This window comes from Coffea eugenioides, chromosome 5 (assembly GCF_003713205.1).
Source record: "Coffea eugenioides isolate CCC68of chromosome 5, Ceug_1.0, whole genome shotgun sequence".
In the NCBI taxonomy this organism is placed as follows: Eukaryota; Viridiplantae; Streptophyta; class Magnoliopsida; order Gentianales; family Rubiaceae; genus Coffea; species Coffea eugenioides.
In genome coordinates this window covers 51414802-51438012 of record NC_040039.1, presented here as the reverse complement: position 1 = coordinate 51438012, position 23211 = coordinate 51414802, and the positions used below count along the sequence as shown (strand labels likewise).

The window sequence follows — 23211 nt, the reverse complement described above, 5'->3', positions numbered from 1 at the left end:
CGCAGTTCGGACATTCTGTGCACCAAAAACAGCAACAGTAAAAACGGCATAACTCACTCTACACTTGTCCAATTTCCCTGAAATTTTGCAGGCACACTAAACTCATCAATACCTACAACTTTCATGTTTTGAGCAAAGTCCAATTCAGCCTCTAGCTATGACCTAAAATTTCGGACAGAATAGGGGTTCATGAACCCTAACTTCTCACATTTCATTCCAAATCCAAAATTGATTGCATTTAACAACAGTTCATACCTACTAGAGTCAAAGCCCCTTATTACCAACCATCATACTAGTCCACAACATCAAAATCATATGAAACCAGAAAATTCCTCATAAAATGGAAAACTTCACTAAATCAAGCCAAACCAAGAAATAAATCATATAATCCATCACTTTAGCCACTTCTAAGCCAAACATAAGCATCATTAGATGTAGTAGGGTGTTCAAGCATCACTTACCAAGCAATCAAGAGAGATAGGGAGTGTGGACACCTTAGCTCTTCAAATCAACTTCAATAATACACTCAAGAGCACCAAAGGAAGGAATTTCATGGAGTAGATTCTAGTTTAAGGACTTGAGTTGGGTGATTTGAGCTTGTTGGAAGCTTAAACTTGGAAGAGTTTTTCTTTCTTCTTTGATAAGAGGTTCGGCCAACACAAGGGAAGAAAATGGTGAATTTTGTGAATTTTTGGAGATATTTAACCAATTTTGGTCAAAGGTCAAAATAGTGAATAGTAACTCTTAAAGTCAAACCAATGGAAAATTGACACTTGGCACTCTAATTCCTATCCTTTCTTTTCTCTCTCACATCAATCAAATCTCACTCTCTACTTATCTCGTAACATCCGATAAATTTTCCACAGTATCCGAAACATAACCGTATTGGCCGAATTTTCCCGAACTTTTCGCACTCGTGGGTCCCACGTCCAATATATATTCTTAATTTTCTAAAAACTATCCAATACGAGAAAACTCATCTTAAAACTATAATTACTCATAAAATTCACCAGAAAAATATTCCTAAGCCAGAAAATGCAGAAAACATGCAATTAAGGGGAAATAAACCCTAGGAAAAATATTAGGGTTTTACGGGTTCTCACATATATAGGGAAAATGGTCAATTTAGTCCCTAAACTTTTTTTTACGTCAATTTAGTCCCTATATATTATTTGTAGCCAATTTAATCCTTAAACTTATATTTCGATTCCAATCAAGGAACTCAGCGGCGGCGCCGCTACATAATTTTCATTATGCTCCTAATCGAGAAACCCAAAAGGGGTATTTTAGGAACTTCAATGCAGGGCCGTAACCAGTCAATGCTGGGACCGTTGAAAGAGGAGTAATTTTTTTTTCCAATCCAAATTCACACTAATTATTGCCGGATATTCCTTGTTTTGCCGGATATTCCTATCGGCTGAGCCTGATTTCGGAGTCATTGGAAAGCCAATCGGTGAAGCTTTACTTTTCTGATTCACAAAGCATCCCACTGATGGATGGCTCAAGATAGCTGGTAGTTGCACCCAACCTCCATAAACAATGCCCCTGCTTCTTATCCTCTTTTTAAATCCTTCAGGAAGCGTCTCTTCGACAGATGTGGTCCTAAATGGTGGCTTCCCTCCCCGATCAGCAATCAATTAGTAGTCCAAATCTTCAAGAAAACCACCCGATTCTTCATTTCACATCCCTTCACCTTTATCTTCCTCATCTCTCTTGTTTTCGCCTTCTGTTTCAACGTCGAGAAGGGGGCCCACTACCTCATCTCTTCCGTCGACGGCGACCCTTCTCTCAAGTCCCTCATCTCCCGTCTCAACCTATTTGGCAACCAACAATACCACCACCACCTCCACCCTTACAATATCCGCTGCCGCCGTCGTCACGCCTTTCTTCATCTCTCTAGTATCGAAACCTTTGACGAAAACTTCTTCTTGGGTGATTTCGATTAAGCCCGTTCCCTCTTCAACCCCACCACTAAATTCCAACCCAATGGGACCTTTGTGATTCTCTCCAATTTCAACCCTAGTCTGGGGTTTTTCGCCCGACCCTATTGTGGACAATGACGCCTCTTTCACAGTACGGTCTAGTGTGGTTGCCTTTATAACCCCTTCAGAGCCATTAGAAATCCCTCAAGAAAGCACCTCGTTACATCCTGATGCTAATGATTCCACCAAGGATTCAAATGCTGTTGTTGATTTACACTTCTTGCTAAGGGGTCTTGAATTAGGCTAACGTGACAGCATGGCATTGATGTACTTTGTTTGGATTTTATCAGCTGCATATGGGTACGTGATCTTGACATTCTTGGTTACTTACATCTGGGTTGGAATTGTATTTTATCAGGTTTCCAATGATTTGTTAGGGAAATCCAAGAACTTTTTCAAGGCTATTTGGGATGGATAAAATTTGGGGATAAGAAGGCTGTCTGAATTTGTTTTAATAAGGTGCCTGTAAGGGATGCATTGGCTCAACTGATGGGGATATATTTTTTTGGACAAATGGATGATCAGTATGAGTTTTTCAAGTTTTTTATGAGGATGAAATTGATGCATTTCTCTGACGTCGTACCGTGGGTTTTGGGGCATAAGAGAAAAAGAAAACTTGTGGTCTATGACGTTTTTACAATAGATATGTGGGTTGCCATTCTTGACTCAAGGAAGAGCGGGAGGGAGGTGGTGCCCAGTAGTGAAGTCCCTAAAATGCCCTTTTTAGGTTTCTCGATTAAGAGCATAATGAAAATCATGTGGCGCCGCCGCCGCTGAGTTCCTTGATTGGAACCGAAATATAAGTTTAAGGATTAAATTGGCTACAAATAATATATAAGGACTAAATTGACGTAAAAAAAAAGTTTAGGGACTAAATTGGCCATTTTTCCATGTATATATTTTGAAGCTATCTTAGAAACTAAAATAATTAATGGTACATTTACCAAACATAAGAGTCTATTTATATTTTGTAAATATTTTTTTTGTGTAAGTGAGAGGTTTCAATCTTACAAGAATCTTTTAATAACTAAAGATATAATAATAATTTCCTTGATCTTACATATTAATATATTATTATCAGGCCGTTTAGATTGTTATTTTATAGAGTTTTTATTGAAAAATGTATTATAATGATTTGCTGTACGTAAAATAAAAAAAATGATTGAAAAATATGTTCGTGAAAAACGTAAAATTTTGCTAAAGAGAAATTGCAATCCAAACAAGGCCTTAGTTATTAAAATTTACTACTTGTTATTTTTAGGCTTAAAGTACAGGGAAAATTGTTCACAATTTTGTTTACATTTTGTCAAATAAGTTTTTTTGTCATTCACATCTAAAGTGTTCTTACAAAATCAAGTTAGCTAAATTTTGATTCCAACCATAATTTTCGATCACCTCTCTGCTCGAGTCCACTATACGATACAAAAATGTTTTTTTAGGTGTAAATAGGCCAAATTTTGATTTTTTTAGTGGCAAAAAGAAACATGAGTTGAGTTATTTGTTTAACTAGATGAACAAAAAAGAATGTGGGTTGGGTAATTTATTTAACTGCAAATGGAATCTGACTTTTGTTGTACTCAAAATAGTGTCTGTAGCAGGTTATACGATGGATTCAAGTTAAAAAGTGATTGAAAATCTAAATTAGACTGCACCTGATAAATTTGAAGTTTAAAAACTAAAATTTGAAATATGAATTTATTAAGTTAAATACTACTAATCTGATACATTTAAATTTGTATCATATTAAGTGATAAGTAAATAGCTTATTATTTATTTTTAAGAGCAAGATTTACCTAAAAAATTTAGTGCCATTTAATTAATTCAGATACTGCATTTTTAGTTGTCAAATGTGTCTAAACGTAACATATTAAGAATTGAATCCATTAAATTTAAGTGTTGAATTGAATTATCAAATAGAATTAAGTGCTAAATTAAATTATCAAATAGAGTTATATACGGAATTGGAGGGACTATTGCCGACTTATTATTATTTAGTGGGTTAAATGCAAAAAACCCCCACAAATTATATACCCAATTGCAGTTTACCCCATAAACTATAATAATAGGCATTTTGCCCCCTTGAATGACATGTTTGGACAAATCTACCCCTTTTTATTTTAAGCATTGTTATTTTTCTTTTTTCCCTATCATTTCTTTTTAAATTCTTCATTTTTTTCTTTAAACATTGTTTAAATAAGTAGACTAGATTAGTCAAAATTTGTTTATTTCTTAATTTCGTATGTCAATATTTTATTAAAAAAAATCTATGGAATACAAGATTTTTTTTCCAAATGTTGAAGTCAATGTCATTTAAGAAATTGAACTTTTCAAATATATAATAACAAAATAGAGAAATCGATTAATCAATTATTAGTAGTCTCAATAACAAAAAAAATGAACTACTATCGTTGTTTATTCTTATTTTTTATTTCACTACAAATAACAATTGCTAACTTTTCTTTTTTATTTGATATATAATATGTTACTTTTATTATAAGTAGTTGAATAATTGTGAACTCGTAATTAGTTTATAGGTACTTAAATTGTTGAATTACTAGATTAATACACTTTACAATATAGGCTACATATATTTTGTAATAACAAAGAGTTTATGACAAATTATTAAGAATGAATTTAACAAATAAACAAATTAAAAGTAGTTTAAAAAATATTAAAATTTTTTATGTAAGTCTTTTCACATCGGAGAGAGACGTTGGCTAGTTCCACGAGAGAAGGAGAAAAAAAGAAAATAAAAGGAAAAAATGAAAAAAGCTAATAGAGGAAAAAAAAGGATTTAAGATAGTAGGGGTAGTGTTGTCAAAACATATTATTTAAGGGAGCAAAATGCCTATTATTATAATTTAGGAGGTAAACTGCAACTAGGTATATAGTTTGTGGGGGGTTTTTTGCATTTAACCCTTATTTAATAAAAGTGAGGGACAAAAAAACATATAGTAAAACCTCGACTAAAGGCTTACGCATTCGTAGCCGCATCTATTAGTTTGCTACTCAACCCTCCTCGTCCATCGAAAAAACTAACTAGCACAAGTCAACAAATAGTAATAAAAGCTGGAAATTCACCGCCGCTGCCGGTTTCCAGTCAACTCTGAGGCCCCAAAATTTGTCTTCCCATTATTTCTTGTCAAGAAAGAAAAACCCGACCAAACGGCTCACTATATATACGCATGTTCCGATGAATTCCTTCTGCTAAGCTGAATTTCAGGTATAATATTCGAGAATTTGGAGACTAAAGATTAGTTCTTTTTGCTAATTTAAACTTGTTGTAAGGGGGGGAGACAGTAAGAATGCATTTGTACAATGCTTGGTTGCCGCCGGCGGTGGCGGAGGAGACGAAGAAGGAGAAAGAATCATTCCACAAAGTGTTGAAGTCCGTGAAGGAATCGTATAAAGTGGATGATCCTGAATCTGTTTACGCCACTCTTAAATGGGTCTCCGTTATTGACCTGTGAGTTTTCATTTCTTACTTCTACTACTTTTATCCGTGTAGCTGTAAGAATTCGACATTTTGAAATTGTTCCGTGAATTGTTACTGAAATTGAGACCCTTTTGCTGCTTATGAAATAGGGTTCTATGATTGCTTTAGTTATAAAAGGAATTTTGCGAGTGCTTTGGTATGTCAGAGGTCTCTTCTACATTTATGGGGTCCTTTTTATCTTTTTTTTTTTCTGATTAATTTGTCAAATTTCATATTTTTTTAGTCTTTTCTATGAATATGAAAAGTTAGAATGTAAGTTAGTATGTCCTTGAAGGGTACAATTTGATGTGAGTTAATTACAAGTTGATTTCTAGCATTTATTGGGGCTTCTTTTCATGTCTGGTACTGGTATGGCATGCTTACCGTAAAGGAACCTACAATTTGGAATGAATGGAGTGAAGAAGTGAGAAATGAATTGTTGGCAATGGGATAAGTAGTAAGTGTACTTGGCGCTGAAGTGAAGCTATTTTTTTCATTTCCTTGTGCAGGTTTATAAAGGCAAAAAGTGAACTTTTAATGGAAGATGTGACAGCTGTTGTGAAAACTGGGTTGGAACTGTTCCAAATATCAGAGAACAAACTTCACGTGCAGGTAGTGCTTTTGACGTAGACTGCATAATCCTTATTCTTTTGCTTGTTGATATATTTCCAGTAACGGTGCTGGTTTGACTTATTTTTACTAGGTTAGATGGGGAAATCTCTTGGTAAAAATATTGAACAAATATCGAAAGAAGTTGTCCTTGAAAGTTCAGTGGCGCCCTCTGTATGATACCCTGATCCATACGCATTTCAAGAGGTCAGTTTCTTTACATATGGACCTACACTTTTTCTTCCCTTCTGCAGTCCACGCAGTAATGTAATTAATTTGTCATTTGGCAAAATAAGAGACAAAAGATGCATGGCAAGGTGCTAAGTGTTTTGTGCTGATTACTAAACGTGGTTTATCTTGAAATGGATATGAGTGTAGGAAATTACCAGTGAATAGCATTACTAGATAAGGTAGTGCTCTAAGGGTTGGGAGACATGCAATTAGAATAGCTTGTGAATGTTCAATGCAGATGAATAACAAATGAACGTTTGGGTGGAGAAAAGATAAGAAAAAATGATGTAAACAGAGTACCCAATAAACAAGGTAACTTCTGGTATAACCAATAAATTAACTCAGACTCAAGCTGAATAAAATTTGGTTTTGTGTAGTCAATCCAAATTATTGAAAGATTCTTTGAGTCAAGTCGTATGGAATTATGGGACATACATTTCCTTGGCTAATTTTCAAATTTTTTGTGCAACTCTGGACCTTCAATTGCTACTGTCATTTTCATGTGATTTTAGTTTGTTAATTACTATAAGCATTTGTTGAACTTCTAAAGCATCACATTGACAAGTAAATCTGGTCATGGCTGCAGGAACACTGGCCCAGAAGGGTGGAGAGTGAGACAACGACATTTTTCGACAGTTACTTCTCTTGTTCGATCCTCTAGGAGATTCTTCCCTCCAGGCTCTGCCTTTGAGATATGGTCTGAATTTAGGTGATATTCTTGGCTCTTTTCTCTTTGCACATTACCATCAAGTGTTTAAAATTGTGGATGAAAAAGAGCAAGTGTTTCAGACTTAATTTTCTACTTGAAACATCTAGTGTGGAAATCAAAAATTTTTTTAACAAACTTGTATGCTGCTGCTATGATGCCATCCCTATTATTGGTTTCAATTGATGCATCTTGTAAATTCTCAGTGCTAAGATCACAAACTTCTTGTTAAGTGGTGTTTTATGTGATGTCCTCTTTCAATTTTGTGTTCTTTTTGCTACTTTTTAGAGCTTGCTTTATGCTTACCTTTCCACAGTATACAGCTCTTGTTTTAATGTGGTTTCACTGTTATGTTCAACCTGTCAATTGATGTTATAAATTTGCTGGTACTGTCAAACATGCTTTTAATCATCTACCTATTGTATGATACCCATTTACAGATCTTTATTGGAAAACCCATGGCATAACTCTTCTTTTGAAGGTTCTGGGTTTGTTCGGCTGTTCCTTCCAACAAACTTGGACAATCAGGACTTCTTTTCACAGTAAGGAAAACTAGTAATTGTTGGAAGACTCTTCTGTAACGGTTATTCTAATTGTATGGTAAACTGAATTTATTTCATCTCTTATTGCAGAGAATGGATGAATTTATGTTTAGACCACTGGGATTGTGTACCAAATAGTCAGTTCTGGAACAGCCAATGGGCATCCGTTACAGCTCGCGTAATAAAGAATTATAAGTTTATTGACTGGGAGAAGTTTTTACCTACTCTTTTCAATAGATACTTGAATATGTTTGAGGTGAGTATACCTTTGCCTGATTTGCTTATTTAGACTAATAGCTCACATGTGGAATCAAAGTAAACCTCATCTGTGGTAATTCATGCTTTGTGAAAGACTTGCTTCTTTTCCTCTCCAAAGGGATCTATCAATTTTTAGTTTAAAGTTAGAGAATAAGTCTTTACCTGCTTGATTTTATTTCCTCATGAATCGTGGATCTCTAATAAAGTTGGCTCAGGATAAATTTTTGTCATTGCTGGACTATTTATGCTTGCTATCTCTGCCTCGAAAGCTACAGGCTTCTTCGAAGTGAATGATAGTGTCAAATCAAATAAGTAAGGGTTCAGCTGTAACCGTGAATGTAAATATAAAGCATGAAACTTATGAAGTCATTGATGTTTTAGCATCAAAATGCTATTTTACCATCCAAGAGATTAATTTTTGGGGATACATGATAAAAAGGAAGTTGAGATGGTCAGATTGGGATATGGTTTTGATATGTGCTTAAGCACTGGTTTTAGTGAGTGAAAGGGATTTTTTGGAGTTTACTTGAGAATTATGTGGAGCTTAATCCACAGAAGAAGGCAGGTTGATTACACTTAAGGTAGATCTTAAAATATGGGATTATCTGATTGAGATAAAGCAGTTATTGATTCCAGCACTATGTGGAAACTGTGGAAAGATTGGTGGAACATTGGGTGGTCAGGGGGCTTCTACGACTTGGCTATGTAATGCATTAATCAAGAAGCAAATCTTGTGTGGAATGATTGATTTATCTCAAAAAAGTCTTATTTGATTTATTTAGGATAGGGTTTTGCACTCCACACCAATCATGGTTTTGTGTTTTCTATTTGTTTTATCTTTCTTGTTTCCATGGATGATGTTTGATGGTCACACTCAAGGGAGATGCACACACTCTACGTGTTTGTGCAATTGTGGAATAAGTAACTTAGAAAAATGAAATAAAAAAAAATAACTGAATTGAAAGGAAGAGACTTAAAGTTGTAGAAAGATATAGGCATTAGATAGTTACTAGCCTGAGGATATTAATGGAGATTAGAAAAGTTGTTACGCCCAGAGGGTGCTCAATCTTTAACATTGTAATGATGGCTAGTGTAGCTTTAAAATGCTTCACCGCAGGAAATGTGGCTCTGGATTTGAGTTTTGTGTCAGCCATTTCTGCAAAAAAGTTGAAAGTCATCGTACTGGTTTAAACTTTTTGCAGTTACCAAAAGTAAATAAATAAATACTTGGTACATCTTATAATCTATGAGCAATAACAGGTTCCTGTAGCTAATGGGAGTGGCTCAAATCCGTTTTCTGTGGATGTTTCAAGAAATACCAGATTCTTGTTTTCAAATAGAACAGTTACTCCATCAAAGGCTATTGCTAAATCAATTGTAAGTTGATATTTTGAAGCATGAGAAGTTAAGAATGTGTTATGTAGTTCCATGAAATATTTACTTATTATCTCACTTCTGATGCAGGTTTATCTATTGAAACCTGGTGGTGCAGCACAAAAATACTTTGAGAAATTGGTCAACCTCTTGGAACAGTTTGTTTTCTGAAATTTTGTTGTTTTACATCCAACAAAAATTGATTTTGCTGGATAAGATATTGTCATTTACCCATTTTTTAAATACAGATATTATCATCCTTCTAATGGCGGTCGTTGGACTTATTCACTGGAGCGCTTTTTGGCTTACTTGGTTCACATATTTCACAAACGTTTGCTACATGAGCAAATGTCAGATAATCTATCCTTGTGAGTTTAGTTTACATTTATCAGTGATATGTGGATTGCTTTCTTGATTGGGAATTGTTGATCTTCAGGAGCAGCAGGGATGATGGCAAGAAAAGTGAACTCTTCCTCCAGCAGTCTGACCGACTTTCTTTTATAAATGCATTGCTGAAGCTGATTGATCGTGGTCAATATAGCAAGAATGAGAATCTATCTGATACAGTTGCTGCAGCAACCTCTGTTTTGTCATACCTGGAACCTTCACTTGTTCTACCATTTTTAGCATCTCGCTTCCACATGGCTTTGGAGACTGTTAGTATACTACAAAAACTACTTTTTAGCTGGATTTGAAATGGAAAAATTATTGTTCTTTCAATTCCCTAAAAAGCTTTCCATCTTGCCAAACTTTTTTAATTCCATCAATTTTGATTTTTGTATCAGATGACAGCTACACACCAGTTGAAGAGTGCTGTGACATCTGTGGCTTATGCAGGGCGATCGCTGTTTCTCACTACCCTGTCATGTTCACCTTTCAAACAAGATGATTTTGGTGGCACCGATTCTTTCAGTGATCTTCTGATGATTGCTTTGTCCAATGCCTTACTTGGTTTAGATGCCAATGATCCACCAAAAACCTTGGCAACCATGCAACTGATTGGTTCTTTGTTCTCCAATGTAAATGTTGATATTTATAATACCTGTGGAAAAATGTATGCATTCTTTAAATGTTACTCAGCTGTCTTTCACTTGCAGATGGCTTTGCTGGAAGATAGTACAAATGAATTATCACCCTTACCAGAATTTCAGTTTTCCGAGTGGCTTGATGAGTTCTTGATTCGTCTTTTTTCTTTGCTTCGGCACTTGGAACCAAGCGGTGTTCTGTAAGTAGGAATTTCGATGTCTCATCCTTCTATCTGTCTGCAGTCTCTAACGAAAATTACCGCTGCTCTTGTTCTTTATACTGGTTTTTACTAGCTGCATTGGTGCAGGAATGAAGGAGTTCATTCATCAACAACTTCAGGAACAATTCTTGTTGAGGATGGTCCTTACTACTTCTGCATGTTAGAAATTGTCCTAGGGAGGCTTTCAAGAGCACTTTATAAACAGGTGCTTGTTGTTCTGTAGTTGAATAATTGTTTCAAATTCTGAATATCTATTTCTTGAAGATATTGTGATTTTAATCATCTTCAACAGGCTTTAAACAAAATTTCCAAGTTTGTTAAATCAAATATTCTTCCTGGGGCAATTGCTGAAGTAGGACTACTATGTTGTGCCTGTGTCAATTCAAATCCAGAAGAGGCAGTTCTTCATATCGTTGAGCCAATTCTACTGTCTGTTATATCTTCCTTGAGAGAGACACCTGTTACGGGTTATGGAGGGAGAAGAACTTCTGAAGCCATTGGACGAAGCAAGGTTTGTTCAACTGTAATTGGATCTTTTATTGGCTTTAAAATTGTCTTGAGTTCTCCTCCTGATAATTAGCAGTGTTTCTTCCAGGAAAAAGCCTCACTTTCTCCAGCTCTTGAAACAAATATTGAGTATCAATTGAAAGTATTATCAGTTGCGATCAGCTATGGAGGTCCTGCACTTCTTCGCTACAAGGATGAGTTTAAGGAAGTGATTTTTTCTGCATTTGATTCAACATCTTGGAAGGTGGTCATCCTGCTAGACTTTTCATGATTTTTAAGTGATATCAATTCAATCTATACAAATGTTTGTTCTCTCTGTTAAGCAAAAACAGGATACTTAACGTATTTAATAGCAGTGTGACCTGATGCTCTCTCTGGTCCTATTCGATTTGGCAATTATTTTCAAATGTTTTAACAAAGAGACATAAAGCATATATTCTGCTTCTCGGTGTAAAAATCATAATTTCCATTTAACTGAAGATATAGAGTATCTTATGGTCAACTTTAACTTTATATTTTGAACTTAAGATACATGGGCCTTAACAACCTAGTAGGTTAATGTTGTTATCAAAACTAACATAATATTAGCATGTTGCTATATGCTTGCATTTTTAGGACCTTGAATAGTTTAAAATATTTCCAAGTCTTCAAGTTTTGGAGGTTATTTTGTAATGCAATCAAATCCATCATGTTTCCTTTTTCTTCATGGAGACTTTATATCTTGACAGGTAAATGGTGCTGGTGATCATGTTCTCAGATCTCTTCTTGGAAGCTTGATTCATTACTATCCTATTGACCAATACAAGTCTGTACACTTCGTGTTCCTATTTTACCACAATGAAACTATTTAGATTACACACATATGATATACGTGCACCATTCTAGATGCACAATTATAGATATGAATGAACTTCCTTGTTCTCAGGTGTCTTTTGCGTCATTCTGCTGCTGCATCATTAGAGGAATGGATTAGCACAAAAGATTTTTCAAATGCTGTACCACCTGTCGGTCCAAAGTGGCATATCCCTTGTGATGATGAAGTTGAATTTGCGAATGAACTCTTGAAGTTGCACTTTGACTGTGCTTTAGATGACCTTCAGAAGATATGCCAATCTAAGATCCACTGTGATCCAGGTGCTACTTGGATATTTCAACTCAAATGCTTTTAAACTTTAATTGCAATTCCTACCCTTTTTCAGAACATATAGAAGGTTGATGCTTAAGAATAACTACCAAAATATAGTGCACTATGTTCGTTGGAATATTTGAGACGCTTAAGTTTTTGTTAAGCACACATGAAATTTTTTTTTGGTTACTCTAATCACATCAGAAAGTTAAAGAAATACTAGAACGCTGATCAGTGATCCTGTTAAAATTCAGTCTATGCCATCTTGTCCTGTTGCAATGCATTGCCTGACTAGTGTATACACATCGATGGACAGGAAATGAGAAAGAGCATTTGAAAGTGACTCTTTTGCGTATTGATTCATCATTACAAGGCATTTTGTCATGCTTGCCCGATTTCAGACCGTCTGTTGGGAATGGGATGGTAGAAGATTCTGGTCTTTTTTCTTTCTTAATTGCTGGAGCAACAGGTTCACTTGTTGGCAGCACAGAATTGCGAGAAAAGGCTGCTGAGATTATCCATGCTGCTTGCAAGTGAGTATCTACATGTGTCTTTATTTATCTATCTTATCATCTATCTATCTTTCCACCCATCTTTTACCTATTGACTTTCAGCAAACCATAGGTTTACATTTTTTGCATTCTGTTGTACTTCTTGCAGATACCTGTTGGAGGAAAAATCTGATGATAGCATTCTCTTGCTGCTTGTCATTCGTATAATGGATGCTTTAGGAAATTATGGTAATCAATGGAGAGGAAGTTACTTACATATGGTAATAGATGAAAAGTTATCAGAATAAGCGTATATTCTATGTTTTTCATTTTTTGATCCAATTAACAGGAAGTTCTGAATATGAGGAGTGGTCGAGTCACCGGCAGGCTTGGAAACTGGAATCTGCTGCCATAATAGAACCTCCGATCAATTTCATTGTGTCATCTCATTCTAAAGGAAAAAGAAGGTCTACTCTCTTTTCTCCTTGAATTTCCACTGTAGTGCATGCAATGGTGCTGTTAACTTTTCCTTGTTACATCTTTAATTAATTACAGGCCTAGATGGGCTCTTATCGACAAAGCATATATGCACAGCACTTGGAGATCATCGCAGTCATCATACCATCTGTTTCGGACGAGTGGCAACATATCTCCATCTGATCATGTGCTTATCTTGCTGGATGATCTTCTTAATCTGTGTTTACACAGCTATGAAACAGTCCGGACGTAAGTTCAGAGCCAGGAGATTGAAGTGCTTAAAAAATAAATATACTCTGATACCATAAAATTTGTCACATAAGCAGATATTTGTTATACAAGTTGTTAAGTTGTACTTTCTTGCCATGGTTCTCTAGGGGTTCCTGTATTTTTAGTGTAAGTTGCAAATTTGAAAGCAATTGAGTTATAATTTGTTTCCAATTTTAAGACAGGCTTCCATGCTTTTTGTGAGGTGGTTGTGCATTTGATGTATCATGAGTTTTATACATGCTGTGGGGTTTTCTGGTCTTAATCTGGAAGTGAGGGAAGTTTTAAGATTGATTTTAGTTCGATGTTCATGATTCTGCTAACTATGTTATTCCATATGATCTTTGAAATGCTTCAGCCCTTTTATCCTATCAAAAGGAATTAATCTGCTGTGATCTTTTAATCTACTGTTGCATAAGTCATGCCTAATGGATGGTGATGACTGAATAAATAATGCATTAAGAAAAGAGATCATTGCAAAAGTGAAATGACACTTTTCTTTATTATATTGCCTTCTGTAACTTAGCATTTGCATTCTCTCTCTCTCTCTCTTCCTCCCTCTGCTGTAGGATTTTTTTTTTTAAATTTCTGATTAATTTTTCTCTGGCATTTTCAGACTTGCTGGGAAATCTCTTCTGAAAATGCTGAAAAGATGGCCTTCTACAATCTCGAGCTGTGTGTATGCTCTGAGTGAAAATTTAAAGGCTCCGAGTTCACCAGAATATGCTGTCTTGGGCTCTTGTGCAGTCCTTTCAACCCAAACTGTTCTCAAGCGTTTGACATCGGTAATTATTAACATGAAAAACTTTTAAGTTTCTGAAGTGATTTTTACTGAGAACTGTCATATTCTTTTTTGTATCCAGGATGCAAAGGCCCTCTGTTGTTTTCTTCGTGGAATTCTTTCAAGGTTACATTATTTTATTATGTTAATTTCTATCAAGATTTTTATTTGGCTCCTCTGTAAAGTATTTTTAACACACTTCTTTGTTGGTAATAGCTCTCGTCATGAATCACTAAAATCTCAGAAAGCAATTACTGAGGTGAGATATTCTATCAAATACTTGGAAGTCAAATTATCATTGAAACTTTTTATACTTGATTCTACACTTTATATTTTCTTGACAACCAATTCATTGATGACATCTACAGCTCTTTGTCAAGTACAATATCTATTTTGAAGGTATACCTAGAAGCATTTTAAGGGCATCAGGGATTCATTCGGATGCAACTGATTTCTCAGATTTGGTTTCTGAGATTGGTTCCATGAGTTTTGAAAGTACAAATTTGCATTGGAGGTAAGTATCTACTGTCATGGTCAGAGTCCTTGGTTCTTCAGACGTCTGTCTTGATTTTTGCCCTGTGGTATTATGTGACCTGTTGGTTTTGTACTTAGAATCCTTATTAGCTTTGTTTGTACCCATGTTTCAGGTATAATCTGATGGCTAACAGAGTGCTGCTACTTTTGTCTATGGCATCTGCAAATGATCCACATTCATCTACAAATATTCTTAAGGAAACTTCTGGTATTAGTTTATCCTTTTCTCTGATCAATTGCACTTGCATATTCTGTTACTAAAAGTTTGTGTGATTGTCCATATAGTTTTACTATTTGAGACTAAATCTTTTCAGGTCATTTCTTAAAGAATTTGAAGAGTCAACTTCCACAGACGAGAATTCTAGCTATCTCTGCCTTAAATACTCTGTTAAAAGAATCACCTTACAAAGTCTCTGCTGGAAACCCTGTTTTCATTCGGGATGTACAGGGAACCACCAAATCTTCGCTTGAAGGAGCTTTGAGTATTATATTTCAAGAAGAGGGGTTCTTCAATGAGACTCTGAGTAGTCTTTCTCATGTGCATATAATTGCTGATGCAGATAGTGCATCCTCCCGAGGACATCAAGGAAACTCTTCCTTCCAGAGCTTGGCAGACAAATCAATCACACACTTCTATTTTGACTTCTCTGCTTCATGGCCTCGTACTCCTAACTGGATATCTTTGCTAGGAAGTGATACTTTTTATTCAAATTTTGCTAGAATCTTCAAACGTCTAACCCAAGAATGTGGCATGCCTGTTTTGCTGGCACTTAGAGATGCATTGATAGAGTTCGTTAATTCCCAGGAGAGGTCTAAGCAATGTGTTGCAGCTGAGGCATTTGCTGGAGTCTTGCATTCTGATGTCGCTGGTGTTTCAGAAGCATGGGACAGCTGGATGATGACCCAATTACAAAATGTTATTTATTCCCAATCGGTGGAATCTGTTCCAGAGTGGGCTGCTTGTATTCGTTATGCAGTTACTGGTAAGGGAAAATATGGTACTAGGGTACCTCTTCTGAGACAAAGAGTCATGGATTGTCTAATGACTCCATTGAGCCAGACAGTTACTTCTTCAGTAGTTGCCAAGCGCTACACTTTTCTTTCAGCTGCATTTATAGAAATATCCCCACAAAGGATGCTAAGAGGTGAAACAGAGCTTCATTTTACGCTATTGAAGGAGTTGGTGTGTAATATGAGTCATTCATCAGCTCAAGTAAGGATACTACTTTTAACTAATAACTTGTTTGATCACAACCCCTTCCCTCGTGTCAATTGTGTCTTATTGTTTTGCTGCATCATGTGCCACCTCATAGAGCTTTCTTGAAATGTATCTAGAATGTGAGCCACAAATAATTTATGCTATTCTGTCGAGCACATGGTTTTTTGGTTTGCCTGTTCCTGGAGCATCTCGTGTCCCCCTTTCCCCCACCACCATCCCTCCCCCCCCTCTCCCCCCCCCAAAAAAAAAAAAAGAAACACAATCTTTTTCTCCTGATGTGTATAGTTTCTTCAATCTCTCCTCTTAAGGAATTATGTCTTGCGCACTTATCCCCTTTTTAGTTAACAGTTGTACCCTCGGCCGCTTTGGAAATCACAAAACCTGTCCGAGCATTTATCGATATTAAAGAACCCATCCACAATTGGATGTTTTGTAAAATTTGTTGGATGTGGCAATAATTGACTGTAATGAAATACACAAGTCTAATTGTTTCACATAAATGTCTCCTGACAGGTGAGAGAATCAATTGGAGTTACCCTATGTGTGTTATGCTCAAATATTCGGCTTCATGAATCCTGTTCTCCTAGTAACTCTCTTGAAGGGGTAAGGGGTGATGTATATGGAAATTTTGAAGGTGGAAGTTGGGATGAATATATTGTGCAACGAGCTTCAGAACTTGCAGTGAATATCCACAACATTAGTGCTTGTGACATATTGGAAACCTCCTTGGACAAAACCTTAGACAATGGAATATCAAAAGACCATTCTAGAGATGATGTTAATTGGATGGAAACGGTAGTCACTTGTGAAAATACCACATGATTAAATTTCTTCACACTTTGATTTTGATTATTCACTCTCTCTTCTGTTTTGGACAGGTATTCCATTTCGTCATCTCTTCTCTGAAGTCTGGAAGATCTTCAGTTTTGCTGGATGTTATTGCGGGCCTACTGTACCCCATCATCTCCTTGCAGGTGTGATAAATTTTCTGCTCTCTCCATTGATATATTTGCGGTTCTTTTTCTCCCATATTCTGGAATGATTTTTTATTAGCCATTATATGTAGCCACCCTTTTAAAAGATAGTGACACTAATGAAAGCAGTAAAAGCTTTAATGAGTGCTCATGTATGGCATGGCAGAGAAATGAGCAGAGAGAGTGGTAGGTTAGCATGATTTCAAAAAGAAAAAAAAAATCAAATATCAGTCAGCTTGTATCATAAACACAATTTTCAACCATCTTTTTATTTCACATACATCACATCATTAAGAGTGCTATAGTGTTTTTCCAAATAATCTCCTATCCAAACACACCCCGTCTTTTTCATAGAATGCCACTGATTTCATGAAACATATTGGATAAGATGTCAACTTTCACATCCTATTATACTGTCTGGTGTCCTATCTAATGGAAAGAGAATGATCTATGTACACACAGCATAGTAAGGTAAACGATTTCAATCATATGAAGTGAGATGTTAATCAGTTCACTTTATGTTTGTGTATCATAGTCAGAATGTTGATATTTTTGTTGAATTTTGGTTTACATCCATATACTTATATGCTTAAGAAAAATTATTGTTGCTTAACTTGTCTCTTTGAGTTGGACACAAGTTTATTGGAATAGTTGCTCTTTGAGTTATTTGAATATAACTAGGGCTTTAATTGGTGACTGAATGGCTAATCAGCTGTCTGGGATCAATGATGCAACATCTGTAAAATAAGCTGGAAATCGTATTTGTCTGATAAATCAAGCAAAGATCTTGTAACAGTTTGATGTGGGGGGCAGACACAAAAAATAGAAAAGAGATCGTTTAACTTTGCCAGAGAAATTCAACTATCTGAAATAATGGTGTTGGTGCTCGGGGTGCTGGTTGCTTTTTATAATGTTGTGTTGCTCCTTTTATGAAGGAAACATCAAATAAAGATTTGTCAACTCTAGCCAAAGCAGCTTTTGAATTGCTAAAATGGAGGGTTTTCCATGGAACAAGAACCCAGAAAGCCATCTCTCTTATTCTTTCTTTAGGAAGTGACTCCAACTGGCGAACTAGATCTGCAACTTTGACGTTTTTGAGGACTTTTATGTACAGGTATGGTTTGCTTTTTCGAGTCATTGTGTTGTTAGAATGCAGCTTTTACTGTGTATAGTTGTCTTTGTACTTGATGAACATATCTAATGAATAGATGCAACCAAATCAAGTGAAGTGAATGGCCTGGATGTCCATCAGGAACCCATACTCAATATACTGAACTTAAGCTTGGTTTGGCTCAACTGAGTTCTCTAAAGAGCTACCTTATTTGTATTAAGGACATTACCACCCCTAGTGATATTACTCTATCATTTACAGAGTTAAACATGTTAAGCAAGTAAATATGATTTCTTTTTATTCTATACATTCTTAAAACAATGGCTGCTTGGACTGGCTTGCCTGCACAATTAACTATCTTGTAGCTGGACTTGGCTCAAACTACTATTTGAGCTGTTTGAGATCAAACTTCACAGATGGCACAATTGAGACTGAGCTACTTGCAGCTTAGATTATTTGGGGCCCTAGTCAGGTGCCATGCTATGTGAGAACATTCCTTCTAGGAAAAGCTAAATGTCCACAATTTAATTATAAGAACATTTCTATCCTTGCTTCAAATTATCCATTTGAAAAGCTATGTTATGGTAAACCTCATTTTTGCGATAAACTTTGGTATCTTATCCTGATTTTTGAGTCATCTTTGCTGCTGAGATTTAATCATATGCTCACGTTGTACTAATAGTTTGTGTGCTCTAACAGGCACACTTTCATCCTCTCAAATGTGGATGAGAGGCAAATATGGCATACTGTTGAAAAGCTACTTGCAGACAATCAAATTGAGGTGAATATCAGCTTGCTTAGCATATATTATGAATGTCCATAAAAATTTGGGAATTACTTAACATGTTTCTGCATTTTGTTCCTTTTTCAGCTTTTTTTCCCTTTGTCGTGTGAATTGAAAGTCATAGGATCTATGTAATGACAAAGTTGCCTTAAAAAAATGTAATGACAAAGTCAAATTGTAGGAAATTTTATCTTTTAGGCCTTTCTTCTTTTTGAAACTCAAACTGCATGATATCTCCAGAGAATGTCAAACTGTGAGGTTGGATGAGTGTCTTGGGAAATAAAAAGTAATCAGAATGGTTAACCGCATAAGTTTTAAACACCATTCTTTTGGTGCTCTGTTTTGGAATGAAAAAACTTAGTGGTTTAACATCCCTAGGAACATAACCCAAAAAAAAAAAACTGAAATTCTATTCCTGAGCATTTTTAGTTCTGATTCCTGATTTTCTGCTTGAAGAAGATTGCTTGTACTGTTTTTGTTTCCAAATGGTGGAGAATTGCACTGAATCCTAGATACCCAACTAAAACTAGGCATTATCGTGTGTTGCTCAGTTCTGGAATTTACAATAAATGATTCAGGTAAGGGAGCATGCAGCTGCAGTATTAGCTGGCCTCATGAAGGGTGGAGATGCTGATCTAGCTGAAGACTTCCGTAACAGAGCTTTTAGGGAAGCAAACATCATCCTGAAGAAAAGAAGGCAAAGGTTAAATATTTGGTTGATTTTCTACTTAACCTGTTGATTAAAGCCAAATTTCAAATTATATGCTTAGATGCTATCCACAATTCGGTTTGGCTTCATAATGCACAGAATATACATGATATATGCATTAACTGTATTAGTTGGTACATGCCTTGATATTTAGTCTCATGTACATGGCTCTCTTGTTTGAGCTTTTGTTTATGGCTAAATGAAATTGATGCAATCCATATTCTTTTTTGTCATATAGCCACTGTGAAAGCCGGTTCCTTGTGCATGTCTTATTAGTTTTATCTGATTACAACTTGTTAAAAATGGCTTATTTACTATTCCATTGAAGTTTCAACTTTTGTTTTTGTAATTTCAGAAATTTGAGATCCGGGCTTTCTGTAGCGTCAATTCATGGTCCTGTACTTGCTTTAGCAGCTTGCGTATTATCCATTCCGTACGATATGCCCAGGTTTGTGCCAGACTCCATTATGTTTATAGGCATTGGCATCAGTGGACATGGCATTTGCTGGGATAGTGTAATGTGCAAAAGTTAATCATGAGTCTTGGTTAATTTATATCAATAATCATGTGAGCTTTTTAGTATGGTCACCATTTACGCCATTTACTGTTAGAAGGGCAAGAAATATATTCATTCTAGAAAGTGTAAAGGCCAATCTAGAAGGTTTAAAGACCTAGTAACGCAGAGGATTTTTTATCATGTGGCTGAAGTATAATTGCCTTGTTGGGTGAAAGTGTGGCATGAACTGATGTGACGTTTCTTTCCTGAACTTTAACTGTAGCAATTACGTATTGAGCATTTAAACTAGTTTCATTTTGTTGATTTCCATCTTTTCATGTTACTTGTCCTACTCTCATCAGTTTTTCTTAGTAAAGAACTTAATGTTTTTAAGCACATGGTATCTATATATCTGTATATATTATCTTGTTGTAGAAGTGACTGTTGAGCTCATGAAAGGTATTATTGCATTAAACTGAAAATCGTCTGACAAGGTATGGTCTTCTAATGATATTTCACACCTTTTCATCAGTGTGTGCTGAAGACATTTGAGAAAAGCATGGATTTAAATAAATTCCACCCTCGACTGTTAGTATAACTGGAAAATTTTATTTATATGCTACATAAGGGCATTATATCTAGCAAAGAATGTCAACTTCGAACTGAAGCTGCGCAAAAGAGAGAGGAGACAAAAATTATTTCTGAGTCCAGTTGCAGCATTTGAAAAAGAGTATTCTCAAGGGCTGAAGTCTCAATTTCAGCATATTTAGTTTTAGGCACCCTAAGCAGCACGTTTTATATTATCAGTGATCCACTCAGTGACAAGTACAATATATTGTTTCAGCTGGCTGCCTGAGCATGTTACATTACTTGCTCATTTTGTTTCGGAGCCATCACCTGTTAAATCCACGGTCACAAAAGCAGTTGCAGAATTCCGACGGACGCATGCTGACACCTGGAATATCCAAAAAGATGCTTTTAGTGAAGACCAGCTGGAGGTATATTCATCTCAGTAATATTTGCTCGTACAAATTTGCTCTTTTTAGTACCTTAATAATTTTTTTGCACGTATCAACTCTAATGCTTTGTTTGTATATGCAGGTTCTTGCAGATACATCCTCCTCATCATCATATTTCGCTTAATATAATTCTTCCTGCCAGAGAGATAGCGGAGACATGTACAGGGAAAATTATTGGAACATAGGGCAGTGTTCTCTACTGCCTCGACAAATTTATTATGAATTTATTTACATATCTTTGTCAGTTCGAGAACATTATTATTTTTACATGAATAAGATGTTCTTGCCCGTTGGTGGTCATTCTGTGCTCTTCCTTAGACCATTGGACTCATTAGTTCTTCAGATGGTAAATCCCACAAAACGCAGTCTGAATTGAAAAGGGTGGCCCCATCTCTCATTTCTTTTCCACCCTTCCAGTCTTGACCATTTTCATCTTCGAGTTTCTCATCCAGCTGGCATTGTCGGTCTCCTGTTGCACTGCTTCCAGGGCACATGCTCTGGTTCCATGCAGATCCATTTCCTTCATTGACAAGGGATGAAAGGCCATAATGAAACCCGGAATCTGGGGCAGCAAATGCATTGCAGCTTCCAGCAAAATTTGCGGGTCCTGCTACAACAGGGTCCCAAGGCTTGTTTGTAGGTGAAGTTTCAGGGTCCTTTATGGCTCTTGATATTCCGTACTTAATCTTCTCAATGGTTTCGTCCCTATCCTCATGCTTAACTTGTGTAGCTGCTGTGTTAACTGGTGTTAAACCTATTTGCTGCATTTGGTAGCTGCCAATACGTTTCTTGGTGAGGAGGTGGAGCATCTCATCCTTGAAACACCCTAAGGCTGCTTCTGCCAAGTGGGGAACTTGCGGTGGAGCCAGAGTGGTGGCAATCTCAGTAATGAGGTGAGAGAAAGGCTTGTGAGTGACGGGATCGATACCCATGCCTGATAGCTTCTTTTTGAGCTTGGTATTCCAATGGTTTTTGACATCGTTATCGGTGCGACCAGGCAGCTGAGCTGCAATCACAGACCATCTGTTGTACCAAAATGATAAAAGCTAATCTTTTAGAGAAAAATCGTACTTCAAAACAAAGTAGAAATTCTAGGTTGTTTTGTTACATAATTATAGATATATGAAATGAGATACCTATTCCCCAGAACTGAATGCAGAGTGACGATGGTCTGCTCTTCTGCATCCGAGAATTGGCCGTGCTTAAGGTCAGGACGGAGGTAGTTGGTCCACCGTAATCTGCAGCTCTTTCCACATCTCTGTAAACCTGACAAAGAGTGGCAATGCGTTACCGCCATGAAAGTCACACACTGCCCGCATTACTCTCATTTAAACTTGTAGTAATATTCTACTCTTTGTAGCTGATATAGCATTAAAGGATTCAGCACAAACCAGCATGTTTGGGTATAAGACGCCAGTTGCGGGTGCCATGTTGAGCAATGTAGGAAGAGAGCTTGTGGTCTTCCTCCGGGGTCCACTGACCCCTTTTGACGTTGTCTTTCTCGCAGCATGGAATTCGTCCCATCTCAGAAAGCTCCACTCTGTTAGTTACCAGTCGTAGCAGACCGGAGAAAAAGCTTCCGGGGCAGTTGCTGTAGTGCAAGTGAGAGAGATGGGGAGATGGATTGGAAGGATAGGCTAGTTGTTGCAACAATTTTCTTCAACCTAACCTTAAATAACAAATCCGAAAACGTGAAAAAACAAAAGGGGTAGTCTTGCTCGTTGGAGTTTATTAATCTGGGATGTATTTTACTGGTATAGCACGGAGTGTAAATAAATAGAACATGGTTTTATAGCATAGGAATGAAAGGGATGACATCAAATGCGCATGATTTCATTAAAGAATTCAACGCTGCTGAGCGTGTGAGACATTGGCCGGTAGCTCACCCTCAAGACGCCCGGTCAACTCCCTCCCTCTCTCTCTCTCTCTCTCTCGTTCTGCTGAGGTTTGACTCCTGGAGTTGGGTGGGCTTTCTGATATGGTCATGCAAAATCACTAGAATCTGGACTTTGGCTTGGATTTAAGGTTCTCAGCACGAGTGGGTTTGTCTTCTTCTTTCACAATTTTCGCAAAACAATCTTCGTTTTGAAGGAGTTAAACAAATCATAATTCGTTGGCATTGCAAAGCTTTCCTGATGCCAAGACTGGCTGGTGGGTGTTTATTCTCCTCTTCATTCATGGTGGTGCTATTGCATTGCATGTTCGTTGGTTCCGTACAAGTAGGTACGACTAAACTAAACTGCGTTGGCTCGCTTACCACCAAAACAAGCCACTAGCAAACTCTTCTCTCTTC

General features: G+C 36.5%; 2 protein-coding genes across 3 annotated transcripts; one reads left to right on the top strand and one right to left on the bottom strand.

The window, feature by feature from the left end:
* The first annotated feature begins 5134 nt into the window (after nt 1–5134).
* Nucleotides 5135–21218, top strand: LOC113770326 (proteasome activator subunit 4). 2 transcript variants are annotated; one of them, XM_027314744.1, is made up of 36 exons: nt 5143–5205; nt 5271–5448; nt 5967–6069; nt 6161–6273; nt 6884–7006; nt 7444–7545; nt 7636–7801; nt 9064–9180; nt 9268–9335; nt 9426–9527; nt 9614–9833; nt 9963–10196; nt 10275–10402; nt 10511–10628; nt 10716–10934; nt 11019–11174; nt 11659–11735; nt 11856–12064; nt 12373–12589; nt 12717–12796; nt 12897–13014; nt 13103–13273; nt 13908–14076; nt 14155–14198; nt 14289–14331; nt 14441–14586; nt 14720–14814; nt 14921–15819; nt 16339–16620; nt 16704–16799; nt 17735–17913; nt 18610–18691; nt 19273–19397; nt 19759–19851; nt 20744–20897; nt 21001–21218. In XM_027314744.1, the coding sequence occupies exons 2-36, from the start codon at nt 5288–5290 to the stop codon at nt 21040–21042; spliced, it is 5451 nt and encodes a 1816-aa protein (XP_027170545.1). In that variant the 5' UTR covers nt 5143–5205; nt 5271–5287; the 3' UTR covers nt 21043–21218. The 2 variants fall into 2 exon arrangements, with proteins under 2 accessions (XP_027170543.1, XP_027170545.1); XM_027314742.1 differs by having other exon boundaries at nt 5135–5448.
* On the bottom strand, nt 21218–22814 carry LOC113770328 (transcription factor MYB80). Its single transcript, XM_027314749.1, has 3 exons — nt 22310–22814; nt 22055–22184; nt 21218–21941 (listed from the first exon to the last, which is right to left on the bottom strand). The coding sequence occupies exons 1-3, from the start codon at nt 22440–22442 to the stop codon at nt 21233–21235; spliced, it is 972 nt and encodes a 323-aa protein (XP_027170550.1). The 5' UTR covers nt 22443–22814; the 3' UTR covers nt 21218–21232.
* Nucleotides 22815–23211: the final 397 nt, after the last annotated feature.

Coding starts and splice junctions, on each gene's coding strand:
- LOC113770326 (XM_027314742.1), top strand. CDS start 5,288: ATGCATTTGTACAATGCTTGGTTGCCGCCGGCGGTGGCGGAGGAGACG. Junction 6,274..6,883: donor ATCCATACGCATTTCAAGAG/GTCAGTTTCTTT, acceptor TCATGGCTGCAG/GAACACTGGCCCAGAAGGGT. Junction 10,629..10,715: donor CAAGAGCACTTTATAAACAG/GTGCTTGTTGTT, acceptor CATCTTCAACAG/GCTTTAAACAAAATTTCCAA.
- LOC113770328 (XM_027314749.1), bottom strand. CDS start 22,442: ATGGGACGAATTCCATGCTGCGAGAAAGACAACGTCAAAAGGGGTCAG. Junction 22,185..22,309: donor TCTTATACCCAAACATGCTG/GTTTGTGCTGAA, acceptor ACTCTTTGTCAG/GTTTACAGAGATGTGGAAAG. Junction 21,942..22,054: donor CATTCAGTTCTGGGGAATAG/GTATCTCATTTC, acceptor TTGGTACAACAG/ATGGTCTGTGATTGCAGCTC.